Here is a 16114-nt window from a genome sequence, read left to right on the forward strand (position 1 = left end):
AGATAAATGGACCATTGCTTTAATGAAAATAAATTCTTTACTGTATCATGCACAGAAGTTAATTACAAGTTAGAATCAGCCCTGAATGTCAATTACTTTACCTTATACCAAGAATACATATCATTTAAAGATGTAGCCATCACATTGACATGTGAGATTTCATTCAGTTACATACAGAAAGACAGTTCAAACAAATTTCCTAGAAATCTTCTTCAAGCCACCCAAATTTCTTTACCGATCACAAAGTTTTGGTTAAAAAAATTTGTAATATTCCAGTGCAAAATATCCTTCACTAATCAGGATTTCTCAATTTTTCAAAAAAAAATTGCAGCCCTACAAAAGGGATTTTTTTTTAAAAAAGAATTTTCATGTACCTGTGCAATTAACTATCAAGGGAGTGAGATATTTTAAAGTGGAGTTCAATCAGTATATTCCACTTTGCACACCCAGTACATGTAACCACATGAATTTCTACCTCAAGCAATCTCCAAGTGATTCACACATGCAGGATATTTCTAACCAATCTTTTTTAGCCCTTTGCCACATAGCAGACTGGAATTTGATGGTATCTGTAGCAGGCCCAGTCAACTATTCCAACACTGATCAGGTCAAGCTGTCAATGGTGTGGTGAGGGTAACAGGCATGCAAGAGCTTAGTGAATGGTGGATCCAAGAGCATCTCTTTAACCAATGGAATTTAATATTTGAGAAAGAAACAAAGGGAAGAGAAGAAGGATGAATTAGTGCGCATGAACTCAGTGTCAAATCAGGTTCACAAAGAGGAATAAGTAACATGAAAGAAAGATTAAACAGTGAACAGTTCAGTGAAAATGCAGCAACCTCAGGGAGGTTGAAGACGAGCTGCTGTTTTAACATAGCTAAAGAAAGATTGGCTGAAATCATCTACCAATTTACTGGTTCACAATTCACAGAGCATCTCTTCAATATCAAAAGTAGCTGGCCCGTTTGCACATTAATGATGTATTATTGATCACACATTTATTCACAAAATTCAGCTCAATATCATAAGTAATTTAGAAAATCATGTTAAGAGATGACACTACAGATTTTTTCCAGGGTATTACAAACAATGCAAATTTGGAACTATCCTGATTTAAAGTAATTTTACAATGAAACAACAGGGCAATTCAAAGTGAGGACGGAACAAATTAAGCATATATTTTAGCCATGAGACAAAAGCAACTATTTATTACTATGTACTCTGTGCATTGCTAGAGCACTCTTCTTATGCAAGCCGCCAGGTCTTGTGGTGTAGGTTTTTCGGCAGTACAGTTCACAGTCAGTCCCGCTGATGCCATTGCTTCAGCTGTTGTTGATCCTATTGCTGCAAACTGAAAAGAAAAAAAAAATTAACAAAATGACCAAATTTCACCTAGCATAGAAGAATGAATGAAATTTATCATCACATTTACCAAAGGACTCTGAACACCACACAAGGCCTTTCAACTCATTGTACACGTTGGCCAAAAGATAGTTGCACTAATCCCATTTCTCAGCTCTCAGCCCATTGCCATATGCGTTATGATACACTGAGAAAATGGTAACCCTGAAAGCTCATGAGAAGGGGCATGCTATTGGAAACATGAACAACCTGGAGGGCTGGTCTGTACCTGTTAGAGAGCTCAGAGGTTGGTAAGCAGTTTTATACAAGAAGGGTATGCAGGCATAAAAATTAGCAGCAGAATTGGCTTGATGATTAGAGAGTGATAGTTGAAGGTCACTTCTCTGACTGGAAGCCTGTGACTAGTGGGGTGCCCCAGGGGTCAGTGTTGGGATCTTTGTTATTCATTGTTTATGAAAATGATTTGGATATGAATGTACATGACACGATTAGCAAGTTTGCTGATGATACCAAATTAGGGGGTCTTGTTGATAGTGAAGCAGGTTACAATGAATTACAAAGAGATGTTGATCAGTTAGGGAGATGGGCTGAGGAAAGGCAAATGGATTTCAACTTAGATAAGTGTGAGGCAATGCATTTTGGACAGTCACACCAGGGTAGGACTTGTACAGTGAATGGCAGGGCACTGAAGAGTGTTGTGGAACAGAGGGACCTGGGAGTACAAGTGCACAGTTTGCTGAAAGTGGCCGCGCAAGTAGACAGGCTGGTGAAGGTGTTTAGCATGCTGGCCTTCATCAGTCAGGGCATCGAGTTTAGAGTAGGGACATTATGTTGCAGTTATACAAGTCGTTGGTGAGGTTGCACTTGGAGTATTGTGTACAGTTTTGGTCACCATGTTATAGGAAAGACATTGTCAAGCTGGTGAGGGTGCAGAAGAGATTTACAAAGATGCTGCCTGGACTGGAGGGCCTGAGTTATAGGGAGAGGTTGGCTACACTGGATCTTTATTCCTTGGGGCGTAGGAGACTGAGGGGTGACCTCATAGAAATTTATCAAATCATGAGCGGTATGGATAAGGTCGACAGTCATAGTCTTTTCCCCAGGGTTGGGAAGTCCACAACTAGAGGACACAGATACAAGAGGGGAGAGATTTAAAAGAGACCTGAGACGTAACTTCTTTACGCAGAGGGTAGTCAGTACTTGGAATGAGCTGCCAGAGGAAGTGGTTGAAGCAGGTACAATTGCAACATTTAAGAGGCATTTGGATAGGTACTTGGAGGGGAGGGGCTTGGAAGGTTATGGGCAAACTGCAGGCAACTGGGAGGATGCTGTGGTCAGCATGGACCAGTTGGGCTGAAGGGCCCGTTTCCATGCTGTATTACTCTATGACTATGAGTAGGCCATTCAATAAGATCATGACTATTTTGATTGTAACCTTAACTTCACATTGCCACCTACCCTGTAACCTTTCACCTCTTATCAAGAATCTTTATAACACTTTCTTTTGAGGAAGAGATGCGTGGATTCACAACCCTCTGAGGAAAAAAGTAAATTGTCTCATCTTTGACCAATTGGCAACCTCTTATTTTCAAACAGTGAGCCCTTGTTCTAGATTCTCCCACAAGAGGAAGTATCCTCTCCATATCCACCCCATCAAGACCTCCAAGGATTTGCACATTTCAAGCAAGTTCTCTGTTACTCTTCTAAACTCCAGTGGATACAATTCTAGCTTGTCCACCATTTCCTCAAAACCCATTCATTCCAGCTACCTGTCTAGTAAAACCTCCCTGAGCTACTTCCAATGCATTCACACCTTTCCCTAAATAAGGAAACCAATAGTGCACTGAGTACTCAAGATGTGGTCTCACAAATACACTATATGATTGAAGCACAACCTCCTAACCTTTCTACTCAATTCCAACAACAATAACTTATAACATTCTACTAGCTTTCCTAATTACTTGCTTCACCTGTATACTGGCCCTGTGCAAGAAAGGCACCAGGACACCCAGGTTCCCCCTGCATCACAAAGCTCTGCAATCTCTCCCTATTTAGATAAAACTCTTCCTTAATTTTACCTGCCAAAATGGACAGTTTTGCAGTTGCCAGATCTTCATCCACACAGTTAATCCATCTATAACCCTCTGTAGCCTGCTGATGTTATCTTTGCAACTTACTTTCCTATCTACCTTTGTGTCATTGGTTAGTTCAGCAAGCTTACCTTTGGTGCCTTCATCCAAGTTATTAATATAAACCATAAAAAAGTTGAGAACCCAGCACATTCCTTGTGGCACACTACTCATTACATCTTGCCAACCAGAAGAAAAACCATTTCTGCCTAGTCTGTTTCTTGTTCATCAATCAATAGACCATGAACTTTTCCTGTTGGTCAGCCAATTTTCTATCCCCACCAATGTTACCCTCTATATCACAAGCTCGTATTTTCCATAATAACTTTCGGTGGACATCTTATCAAATGCCCTTTGGGAATCTAGGTAGAATCACCAATTCCCCCTTATCCCATTCTCCAGCCATTCCCAGATAGTCCTGAAAATTTGATCCTTTCCAGTAATTTATCCATTTCCTTTTAGAATGACACAATTGAATTTGCTGCCACTGCTCCTCCTGGCTGTTCATTCCAGGTTCCAACCACTCCTGTGTATTAAATAAATTCTCTCGTCACTTTGGTTTTTTTGTCAATCAGCATTATTCTATGCACACTAACTACTGACCTTCTGCAATTTGTAGAATCAAATAAGATGTATAACATAGGAGGCCATTCAGCCCAAGGCTCTGTGTCAGTCGATAAAGATCTACCTAGCACATAGTCCATTGCCACTGGTCACAGCTCTTCAGTTACACAGCCAAGTATTTTTTTAAATGTGATGAGAGTTTCTGCCTCTCCCACACTTTCAGACTGTGGGTTCCAGGCCCTGACCACCCTGTGGGTGAATAAACATTTCCTCTCTTCCAATTATTGTACAGTTTACTTTAAATCCAGGCCGCCTGGCTTTGATCCCTTTGCTAAAGGAAACAGATCCTTCCTACTTACTCTGTCTAGGCCCCTCATATCTAATAGTAGGCTTCTCCTCAGTCTCTTCTGTACCAAGAAAACAAATTTACCAAGCTTTGTCAAAGGGATTGTAAGATTGGCCAAGCACAACATGAAAACCACTTCACATATACTGTACCTTGATTTGATTAATAGAATCTCCAGCCAATTTTTTAATGGTCTTCAAACAAAACCTGACACCAGAAGGACTGAAAAAGGTAATGCTTGCTGGGATTCCCTGGCAGAAAAGAGGAAAATATTTATTTTAGTTCTAAACTCTAACGTCCTTGAGAAGATGGGTCAAGTCTTACTGGACTAGACCTGCTGCATGTGATCTCGCCATTCTCAGAAATTGCATCGAAAGTTTTGTTAGCCCAAAGTACCCTAGGTTCCAACAGTACAATCTGAGCATTGAGTGATGCACTGAAGAACTCTGTTCCAGAATCACCACTGAAAGCTTTGTCAGTTGGTAAACCCACCCTCAGCTTTTTTTGGCTGTCAAAGCTGTTTGTCACTTAATAGTTTTTAAATGACTGGCATTCAGAGATATAAACATCATGAATAATTAATAAAATAAAAACTACAAATAATTATCTTAAAAATAAAACATTAACTATCAGCTCAAAGTACATAGAAATAATTAAAAATAAACTAAACTGAAATAATTAAAAAGCAAGGAAATGACCTTTCCCTTTGTTTCATATCTGTAGTACAATTCCTATTGAAATCAATGGGGTTTCAGATCACAAGCCGACCCATCTTGCACTTCCCTTTAGGAGTTTCACAGCCTGTGGTCATCACAGGGACCACTTCAGCTGACAGGCAGGAGGGTGGAGGCACATCGGCTGTGTGGAAGTTCTGGACTTGCCAGAAATGGGGATGATTCCATTCCGTATAAAACAATCATGGCAATTGCTCCTCCCAACTAAAATTCCCCAGTTCTGGCAACATCACTATACATTTCTGGATCCTCTATGGTGCAATCAAATCCTTCCTGTAATAATGGTGACCAGACTTGTATGCTGGCTGCTCTGATGAGGGGCCAATCATCTGTTGACCCCTGAGCCACTCAAGAACACCAGCTGCCAGCCATTTCTTCCAGTAAATACCCAGATACAACCTTATGATAGGAGTCTGGTCCCAATGGGTTAGTTGTTCCTGTGCAGCATAAGTGGATGTCCAGGCCACTAATGGCTCTGACATCTTATGTGCTCCACACCCAAGGCTAATGAATGTCAGATAAACCGGTCCCTTTGATGGCTGCAGTCTAATTGTGCAACACCTAAGGGGGAAGGGAAGTGCAGAAAGACTCAGTTCACTGTCCTAGGCTTTGCAGTGAAGCCTTCTTTCAGCCTCCTGCTAGCACCACCAAAATATCCTGTCCCTCCACCTTCAAACCAAAGTAAAAATACCTTTTGTTATCTTTTTTGATAGAAAGGAGGCAGTTGTAGTTTAATCACCCTCCAGGTGGCTACATGGGTTCCATCAATCATTTTTTACTTTAGAAAAGCAGATAGTCATGTTTAGTCGATCAACCTCTTTAAACTCAGATTGGCATCGGAAAGGATAGGTTGATCTTGGCCCTCCCTCAAAAAGTGTCAGTCAACTGCTTGAGGTACCCACTGAAACTAAATTGGTCTCAATGCAAATCAGGAAAAGCCAGGGGCAGAAAGATATAACAGAATTGAACATTCTAATAATTGGAGTGACATTCGAGCTTGATTACAATTCTTTCCTAAGCAGATAAGCAGGTGCCCTCCTCTGACTCCTGAGATTGTGACCTTGGGTTATTGCCAGGTTCGAGCTGGTATACCCAATGGATATCAGAACAAATTGGACTCTGCTATATTCTTGCCTCTTGCCACTCCATTAGCCCAGATTCACCAAATCAGGTAAGTGCTATCTAGACTACTGGTAGCAGGGGTTATCTGCAAACACAAGGGCCAGTAACAATACTGCCAGGAGGCTTTTGCAAGATCTGCTCCAAGTGGTTCCAGCATGACTTCCTTGCTCTTATATTCTTTGCCATGCTCCTTGTATTCTATGCCAATAAAGGCAATTGGACCATTTGCTTTGATAACCACATTACCCTCCTGTCGAATGTCATAGAGAGAGCCATAGAGTCATATAGCACAGAAATGGGCCCTTCTGCCCACCACATTCATGCTGACCTTTCTGCCCATCTATATTAGTCCCATTTGCTGCATTTGGACCTTATCCTTCTATGCCTTGCCTTTTTAAGTGTCTGTCTAAATGCCTCTTAAGCATAGTAATTATATCTAATTCTACCATCTCTGCTGGAAGGAGTTCTAGATATCAATTACCCTCTGTATAAAAATACTTAACTCTCCTTCAGGGATCTGTAGATATCCTGTGGGCACCCTCTGATCCACCGCATGTAGCTCTCAGTATCAAGCATTTTCAGTATCATGACATATTTTTGTCTATACTCAATGAGCGACACTGATATATGTAAGGTAGGGTATGCATGACATTCCTCTACTCACTACTTCATTAGCAGTGGAAACCACACTTTGTGCTCTCATGGCATGGCATATCCCACACTCTACCATTACTATCAAATTATGGGATTAACCCTGGTTCAATGTATAGAAGGGCATGTTGGGAACAGTGCAGTCATACCTAAAAATGATGAGCTGCAATACAAGAGCATGTGTATGCTAAACAACAGCAACAAATAACATAATAAGTGGAGCGAAAAAATCTACAACCATTGGATCAGATTGAGGCTCTGAAGTTCTACCATATCTAACTGTGAATGGTAGGGAATTAAAACACCAAAGGGAAGAGGAGACTCAAAAAACATTCCAATCTTCAATAATGGCAGACCAAGCATGCAAGTGCTAAAGAAAAACCTTAAACACTTGTATCCATGTTCAGTCAAGAGTGCCGAATAGATGACCCATGTTGGTGACTTCCTGCAGATATTACCACTGTGAGAAGCCAGTGAACAAAATTCTCTCTACTTAATTAGATGAGTTGTTTCAACAATGCTGGAGAAGCTCAATACAATCTTGGACAAAGCAACCTACCTGACTGGCACCCCATCCTCTACCCTAACTCCACCTCAGGACTCCATGGCTGCAATGTGTGCCATCTACACATTCACAGCAATTATTGACCTAGGCTAATCTGACAGTACTTTGTAAATCCTGAGTGAGAACCATAAAGACAAGAGCAGCAGGTTTATGGGAACATCACCATCTGCAGATTCCCTTCCTGAAATGGAAATGCACCGTTATTTCATCATTACTGGTTCTCAAGATTTTGACAATGCCTTGGAGGCAGTTCCCTCCAAGGCATTGTCAAAAAGTAGTAGTTCTTGGCATCTTTTCTATTTTGTGCAGGTATGTCAACTCACATTCTTCTCCTATCTAATGCAATTGCAAACACAATCTATTCCCTTGAAGCATCTCAATTATATACTCTGGAAGTCCATGATGTCACATGAATGAAATCAATAATGCTTTATACTTGGAGAATGATGGAAAATTGAGTCTGCCTTGTTAGCTGGTACTTCATATTACTTTTGAACCTGATGTTGACAGACATATTGCAGAGTAGGGCACCTGCGATTAAGGGGATGCAGCTGTGAATGGCACAATAATATCACATAGAAAAACCCAGTAACTTGGATGCTTTAGTGAAATGGCTGCTTTCAGTTCCACAGAGAGTTCTGCCCGTGGTTACATTAACTATGGCTCCGATCCCAGAAGCTGACACAAGTCTGAAATCACATTCCTATCAAGCCCTGCTCCTGACACACAAGACCCTTATGGATGACAGTTTAGCAGTCTTCAATATCAGACAGGGGATTAAGTTCTGTAGTTTCACCTCTTAAAGCCTCAAATAACCTGTATTTTGAGCTCTGAGAGTTGCTGATATCTCTTGTATTTAATTTGACTGATTTGATCAATACTCTTACTGAAGAATCTTTTATGCAAGATCTCATTTTGGCAGTTTCCTCCAAGGCATTATTCCCAGTTTAATATGGGATAGAATAAACAAGACTTAGAAAGTTTGCAGAAATGTATATAGTCCACATTATTTATTACTAAGCAAATCAGTAACAGAAGATAAAGATGACTTATTAAAGTACATCAGAAATATTAATTTCCAGGCAGAAGACCATGGACAGTGATATGTTTTTGTTCATTTAATGCTAATAAGTAAAATTACTATTGTTTAATACAATGTAAATGTGTCTAGTCACTGGAACAAATAAATTACTCTTCAAAATGATTGCCCACGATATTAGCATTCTTAATGTAGTCACATTTCTATATATATATTCCTTTTTGGATGGTATTAACTCATATAAAATAAGAAGAATAATAAGTCTATTAATTTGGTTCTAATTCATTTCCAAGCCCTGCATAATGCCCATCCCCAATTGCCCTTGTAAAGGTGGTAGTCACCCACTTTCTTGAAGTGCTGCAGTCCTTCTACTGAAGGTACTTCCACAATACTGTTGAGTACAGAGTTCTAAGATTTAGACGCAGCAATGCTGAAGAACTGGCAAAATATCTTCAAATCAAGATGCACTGTAGCTTGGAAGATAACCTGCAGGCGGTGGTGTTTTCATGCACCTGCTGCCCTTGTGGGAGAAATTGCTGGATTGGCAAATGCTGTCAGGCTAACCTGGGCAAGTAATGACAGTGCACATTGTGCTCCAGTGGTGAAGCAAATGAATGTTATACAGCAACTGTTGGCATGCCAATCATGTGGGCTGGTTAGGCCTGGATGGTGTCAAGTGCCTTAAGAATTATTGGCACTGCATTCATCCAGATATCACAGTCCAAACATTGGCCTTGCAGGTGGTCAAAAAGTTTTGGGAAGTTTAGGAGGTGAAGCATTTAATGCATGATGTCCAGCCTCTAACCTGCTCTTCTAAACAGTGATACTTATATGGCTGGTTCAGATGAGTTTGTGTTCATTGGTGATCCCCCAGAAATTAATGGTGAGAGATTTAGAATGATAATGCCATTGAATGTCAAGAGTAGATGGTTAGACTCTATTGTTGGCACTTTTGCTTAGTCAGAACTCATTACAGTTACAAGAGATTCTTCATAGAGTGGGAACTTTGGCTGACAGAAGCCACTGAATAATTCATTTACAGAATCTTATTTCATTTAGTTTAAATAGGCAGGTACTGCACTATGATCTGAATCGCATACCTGTTCTGAAAAATAATCATTTAAAGCCTGCTGGAAGGAAGGATGTGGAGATGTCTGATAGACAGTGATACTCTCCAAAGGCACATCTGAAATCAGAGTAGACATTTGGAAACTAAGCAGAAGTAAATAATACAGTGCAAAAGCTTTTAAGAGTTATATCACCACTTTGTGTACATTGCTTTGCATAAAAATTCAGCAAACCTAATTAACATCATTTCCTTTGAGTATTGATTAAAACCGATACCTCAAATTGGATTGATTTTTAGCAAGTATAGAAGACGTGTATATATTATAACAACATTTTAGAATAAAAATGCAAAAGATATCAGAAATCTCTGAAATGAGAAATTTGGTTTTCATTTCTGAGACCTAGGTTTAAATGCAGTCCAGAATGATGGCTTGAAAATCTCCTTGCTCCTCCCTCCTCCAATGTGAAAGTAAGTTGTGGATGGTAAACAACAGTTATAGGGAGAGGCTGGGGAGACTGGGCTTGGTTTCCTTGAGCAGAGGAGGCTGGGGGAACCTGACAGAAGTATACAAAATTATGATGGGCATAGATAGGGTGGATAGTGAAAAGTTTTTCCCCTTAACAGGGACATCTAAAACCAGAGGACATAGTTTTAGGATGAGGAGTATAAAGGTTACAGGGGAAAAAATACACTCAGAGGGTAGTTGCAAACTGGAACTCATTGCCTGAGTGGTGTGGAGGCAGGTCCTCTCAAGGCATAGAAGACCATATGCTGGTAAATGGAATTAATATAAATGGGTACTTGATGGTTCCTAGGGATCAGCATGGACTCACCACAACTCCTTTAGTTTTAAGATAGCTATAGATAAGGATAAGTATGGACTTTGTGGGAGAGTATTAAATTGGAGCAGGGCAAATAACAGGAAGCATTAGGCTGGAACTAGGGAGTATTAATTGGGAACAGCTATTTTTTGGCAAGTCCACATCTGACACGTAGACAGTGTTTAAAGGCCAACTGCACAGAGTACAGGACAGGTATGTTCCAGTAAGAAGCAAGGACAAGGATGGCAAGGTAAGAGAACCTTGGATGTCGACAGAGATGGTGAATTTAGTCAAGAAGAAAAAGGAAAAGCATGTAAAGCTTAGGAGGCTAGGATCAAACAGAGCACTTGAGGATTATAAAGAAGCCAGAAAGGAACTCAAGAAGGGAATTAGGAAAGCCAGGAGGGACCATGAAAAGTCCTTGGCAAGTAAGATTAAAGAGAATCCCAAGGCATTCTATACATATGTCAAGAGAAAGAGGATAACTAGGGAAAGGGTAGGACCACTCAAGGATAAAGGAGGGAACATGTGCCTGGAAGCAGAGGATGTGGGCGAGGTCCTTAATGAGTACTTTGCACCAGTGTTCACCAAGGAGAAGGACATTGAGGATAGGGAGACCAGTGTGGAGCATGCTAATATGCTAGAGCATTTCAAGATAAAGGAGGAGGTAGTGTTGGGTCTCTTCAAGGGCATTAAGGAGGATAAGTCCCCAGGGCCTGATGGGATATACCCCAGGTTACTGAGAGAGGCAAGAAATGAGATTGCTGGGGCCTTGACCAATATCTTCATGTCCTCTCTAGCCACAGGTGAGGTCCCAGAGGAGTAGCTAATAATGTTCCATTATTCAAGAAGGGAAACAGGGCTAATCCTGGTAACTATAGACTGGTAAGTCTCACGTCAGTGATAGGGAAGTTACTGGAGAGGATCCTTAGGGATAGGATTTATGAGCATTTGGAAAACCATAGCCTAATTCAGGACAGTCAGCGTGGCTTTGTGCAGGGCAAGTTGTGTGTTACTAATTTGATTGAGTTTTTTAATGAGGTGATGAGGGTGATTGATGAAGGTAGAGCTGTAGATGTTGTCTACATGGATTTTAGTAAAATGTTTGACAAGGTCCCTCATGGGAGGCTCATCCAGAAGATTAAGATGCATGGGATCCATGGTGAATTGGCCGTTTGGATTCAGAACCGGCTTGCTTGTAGAAAACAGAGGGTAATGGTTGAGGGGACTTATTCTAGCTGGAGATCTGCGATTAGTGGTGTTCCTCAGGGATCCGTACTGGGACCTCTGCTGTTTGTGATGTATATAAATGACCTGGATGAAAACGTACGTGGGTGGGTTAGTAAATTTGCAGATGATACAAAGATTGGTGGTGTTGTGGATAGTGTAGAAGACTGGCAAAGGATACAGTGAGATATAGATCAGTTGCAGATATGGGCGGAGAAATGGCAGATGGAGTTCAACCCGGCCAAATGTGAAGTGTTGCACTTTTGGAGATCAAATGTAAAGAGACAGTACACTGTTAATGGCAAGACCCTTAACAGTGTTGATGAGCAGAGGGATCTTGGGGTCCAAGCTCATGGCTCCCTGAAAGTGGCTACACAGGTTAATAGGGTGGTAAAGAAGGCATATGGTATGCTTGCCTTCATTAGTTGAAGCATTGAGTTCAAGAGTCAGGAAGTTATGCTGCAGCTTTGTAAAACTTTAGTTAGGCCACATCTGGAGTATTGCATTTAGTTCTTGTCACTCCATTATAGGAAGGATGTCGAGGCTTTGGAGAAGGTGCAGAAGAGGTTTACCAAAATGCTGCCTGGATTAGAGGGCATGTGCTATGAGACAGGTTGGACAAACTTGGGTTGTTCTCTCTGGAGCAGCAGAGGCTGAGGGGAGACCTGATAGAGGTTTATAAGATTACGAGAGGTATAGATAGACAGCCAGTATCTTTTCCCTAGGGTTGAAATGTCTCATACCAGAGGATGTGCATTTAAGGTGATAGGGGGTAACTTCAAAGGAGATGTGTGGGACAAGTGTTTTTTTCTCCTCCCCCCCCACACAGAGAGTGGTTGGTGCCTGAAATGCACTGCCTGTGGTGGTGGTTGACGCAAATACGATAGGGGCATTCAAGAAGCTCTTGGATAGGCACATGAATGCGAGGGAAATGGTAGGATATGGACATTGCGTAGGCATAAGGGATTATTTTAGTTGGACATTTTATTACTAATGTAATTGGTTTGGCACAACATTGTGGGCTGAAGGGCCTGTTCCTGTGCTCTACTGTTCTGTGTTCTATCTGACTGTAAAATACAATATTGATCTGCATCTAAAAATGTTAGCATTTTTTCATCAATACTCATTGGCTCTAAAGAAGTGTCATATCTGAAACATCAATCTATCTCAATCTTTTAAATACTATTTGACATACAATTCTATTTTGTATTTTCATTAAAAATTTTCAACATCAAAATTAATACCTACTATTTTCATTCAGGCATCTGGGGAGTGTCTCTCTTTTAAGCGTACCACATAGAAATAGAAGAGGCAGGGAGTTTGAAGATTCTTCTGTTGAAAGCAGTGCAAGATGTTTTTAATTACAAAAAGGCTTTTTTCACTACACAGCATTATAAAGCATAATTAGTATAACAAAAGGTGCAATCCAAAAATCAAAATCTACATTGTAAGAATCACATCTGTATAGACTGGCTCTACTGAAAAGCTTGTATTTTCTACACTGTAAAGGGGGTAACATAAACCAAGATCTGTTTAATTGCCAGCTCAAATCTTCTGTAATTTCATTTATGAGTCTTCCCAATAACTCGCCTGATCACTGGCTTCTAATATATTATTTTCTGAATTCTAACCCTGAAAGTGACACGGCATGTACAGAAGCCCCTTTTATCAGCTACTACACATAATTTGAAATTGCAAATCAGCTAGCCACTTTTTTTAAACATTCATTGTAAAACAAAAACCAACACTAGCTTGTAACCTGCTAACAATAAAACAATGCTGACTGAGAGCAGAGCTCAGATTACATGCTTGGGCAAACACTGACAGTGCTGCTTCATATGACTCAAACAACACGCAGTAGAGTGCCTAACTTTGATGTAGCAACTGCACATTGCATTCCACCAATATTGTCATAGAATAGTTGATGAAGCATAGCTAATGTCTTGTATATATTCCAAAGCACTCATTTTTTACTTCTGCATCATGCCTGATATAATTGATTATCTCTAACTATAGTACACATCTTATTAACATTTTCTACTTGCTATTAAAGGTTAATCCAGTACAATAATTAACACAGAGAAATATCTCATAAAATGGAGTTGAGAAATGCCCCAGTTTAGTTATTTTCTCATCTTAAATAAAATCAATATGTTATTAGAGAATGTTATTTGTATTCATAAATGACTACACCAATAAAATGAACTACATACGAAATGCTTAAAAAGATAAATTATGAATGCATGTTTATTCACTTACTGCTACAGATGTACGCAGCTAGGTTTTCTGCATTTCCAGATTCTTCTCCTAGTGTTGAAAGACCAATTTCCTTTACTTGTAACAAGGGGGAAAGAAAAAGGATTTTTCACTGATTAGTTACACATCAATAAATCTGAAGTTACTGAAGAATACTCACGTGCAAAAGCCAGGAAATTCCTTATAGATTGGACAGCTCATGAGACTTTCTGACTTTGCTCATTCACTTCCCTACATTTACGCTACTCCAGACAGATCAGCCTTTATTAACTAGCATTCATTCCTCTCTCTTTGATGCCACCAAAGCCAATTGTGTCACATAGACAACCTTGGTCTCCATCTTATCACAGACATTCTCCACTATACCCCTCCCTGTAACTTAAAACACACTTATTTTCTTACTTTTCCTGTTCTGATGAAGGGTCATTGACCAGAATTATTATCTCCATTCCTCTTTCCATAGACACTATCCAACTACCTTGTAGATTAGACAGAACAGGTGAAGTTAAGAATTTAAATAATTCATTCTTTCCGAACTTCTTTTGAGCTAGGACCATAAAGAATGCATCACCCAGTCCTTAGTGGGAGTCATTGGGGTCCTTAACCATTGCTCGTTCATGCAACACAAGGGAATATAGTCCTTTTTAGCGCAAATAAATGCCCTCCTCAAGCCAAAACTGAATAGATCCACAGTCATTTCAATTTCTCCATGGTTATTCCAGAACTCTTCAACCTACTGTGCTTTACCACCAAGGGGCTTTTGGGAATTTTGTAGTCAAATTCCCAACAGCTGTCAAATTGGCTTATTATAATGAACAGCTTACAATTTTTTCCCCACACATCTGTGTACTTCTCGGATACCAATGATCTCCCAACATTTTAGAATCAACCAATCAGACTGGATGCAAAGTTGTCAGTTTCCTGTTTCAGTTGTTTGTACGTGAATCAAACATGGTACAAAAATAACTGTTTTCTACCCTCTCAGCCACCATGTTTGTTCACTGCCAAAACCCAGCGATACTGAAGATGAAATTGTAAGTCACTTGCTACGTGCACTCTCTGATGTTCCTTCTCCAGGTATCTCTCCACAATACTCATTCCAAAAAGCTCACTACTAGGTCACGCTGTAACAGCTTTCAACCCTTGCCCGGTGTAGTGTCCCTTCTATTTTCCTATTCGGTTCTGGACTCACCTTACTGCTTCTACCTTGTCTCAACTCCTCACTCCCAGGCCTCTGATCCTCATCCTGTGCAACATCAAGAAGGTTGGAACAGTTCTAAATTAATATCACACTCTATATCTATTCCAACTTAATTCTTCCATTGTATAATTTTTCAGAAACATGATTAATTTACCTAATGTGTAAAGTAATACTTGGGGGAAATATCTGTGATGTACATGGAACTAATTTTTCTTACCCAAATTTGCCGTTGATCTTCCTGCAACATAGATAGATTTTTCATTCCACTGTTCTCTTAAAGAATGATTGTACCATGCTGTTAAAAATTAAGGAAATTTGATTAACTGCATTTAAATTTTTAGTTTAAAGTTACAATTTTCCTGATATTATGATATTCCCCACCATCGAGGACATCTTCAAGAGGCGGTATCCATCATTAAGGACCCTCACCACCCAGGACATACCCTCTTCATGTTACTACCATTGGGGAGGAGGTACAGGAGCCTGAAGACCCACACTCAACGATTCAGGAACAGTTTCTTCCCCTCCACCATCAGATTTCTAAATGGTCTATGAGCCCATGAACACTACCTTGTTATTCCTCTTTTGTACTATTTGTTTTTGTAATTTTTATGTCTTTTATGTCTTGCACTGTACTGCTGCCACAAAACAACAAATTTCACAACATATGTCAATGATAATAAACCTGATTCTGATTACCAATTGCTTTTCCTTATTCCCAATTACAACATGATTATTGCAATGTCGTCTTTAAATACAAACTCTGAAAAATTTTAAATATGCTAATATTGCACTATGGAAACTATACCAAAAGTTTGCTATTGGTCCAAATGTTCTGATCAATCCCTGCAGAATACACTGGGATAGAAATTCTTTGACAAAGTGAAACATTGTTGTGTACCATGCAGGAATTGGATTTCAAACCTGATCACTAAATGCAACACCATTCTTCAGGGTCATACATTTTCAAAAATTTGTTTGGGTCATCTACAGATATGAACATCTGGGAGCTGAGTGAAGTCTTACAG

At 39.9% G+C, this 16114-nt stretch overlaps 1 protein-coding gene across 1 annotated transcript in view; it reads right to left on the reverse strand.

Annotated features, from left to right (window-relative positions):
• Positions 1–16114, reverse strand: part of uros (uroporphyrinogen III synthase) — a 23018-nt gene continuing 6904 nt past the window's right edge. The window contains exons 5-10 of the mRNA XM_052027512.1: positions 15304–15381; positions 13889–13963; positions 12878–12961; positions 9613–9698; positions 4554–4652; positions 1–1351 (exon numbers count right to left, since the gene is read on the reverse strand). Of these exons, the coding sequence (XP_051883472.1) occupies positions 1232–1351; positions 4554–4652; positions 9613–9698; positions 12878–12961; positions 13889–13963; positions 15304–15381 (542 nt within the window). The 3' untranslated portion in view covers positions 1–1231. The remainder of the gene's footprint in view (positions 1352–4553; positions 4653–9612; positions 9699–12877; positions 12962–13888; positions 13964–15303; positions 15382–16114) is intronic.

Source organism: Pristis pectinata, chromosome 12, assembly GCF_009764475.1.
Source record: "Pristis pectinata isolate sPriPec2 chromosome 12, sPriPec2.1.pri, whole genome shotgun sequence".
In the NCBI taxonomy this organism is placed as follows: domain Eukaryota; kingdom Metazoa; phylum Chordata; class Chondrichthyes; order Rhinopristiformes; family Pristidae; genus Pristis; species Pristis pectinata.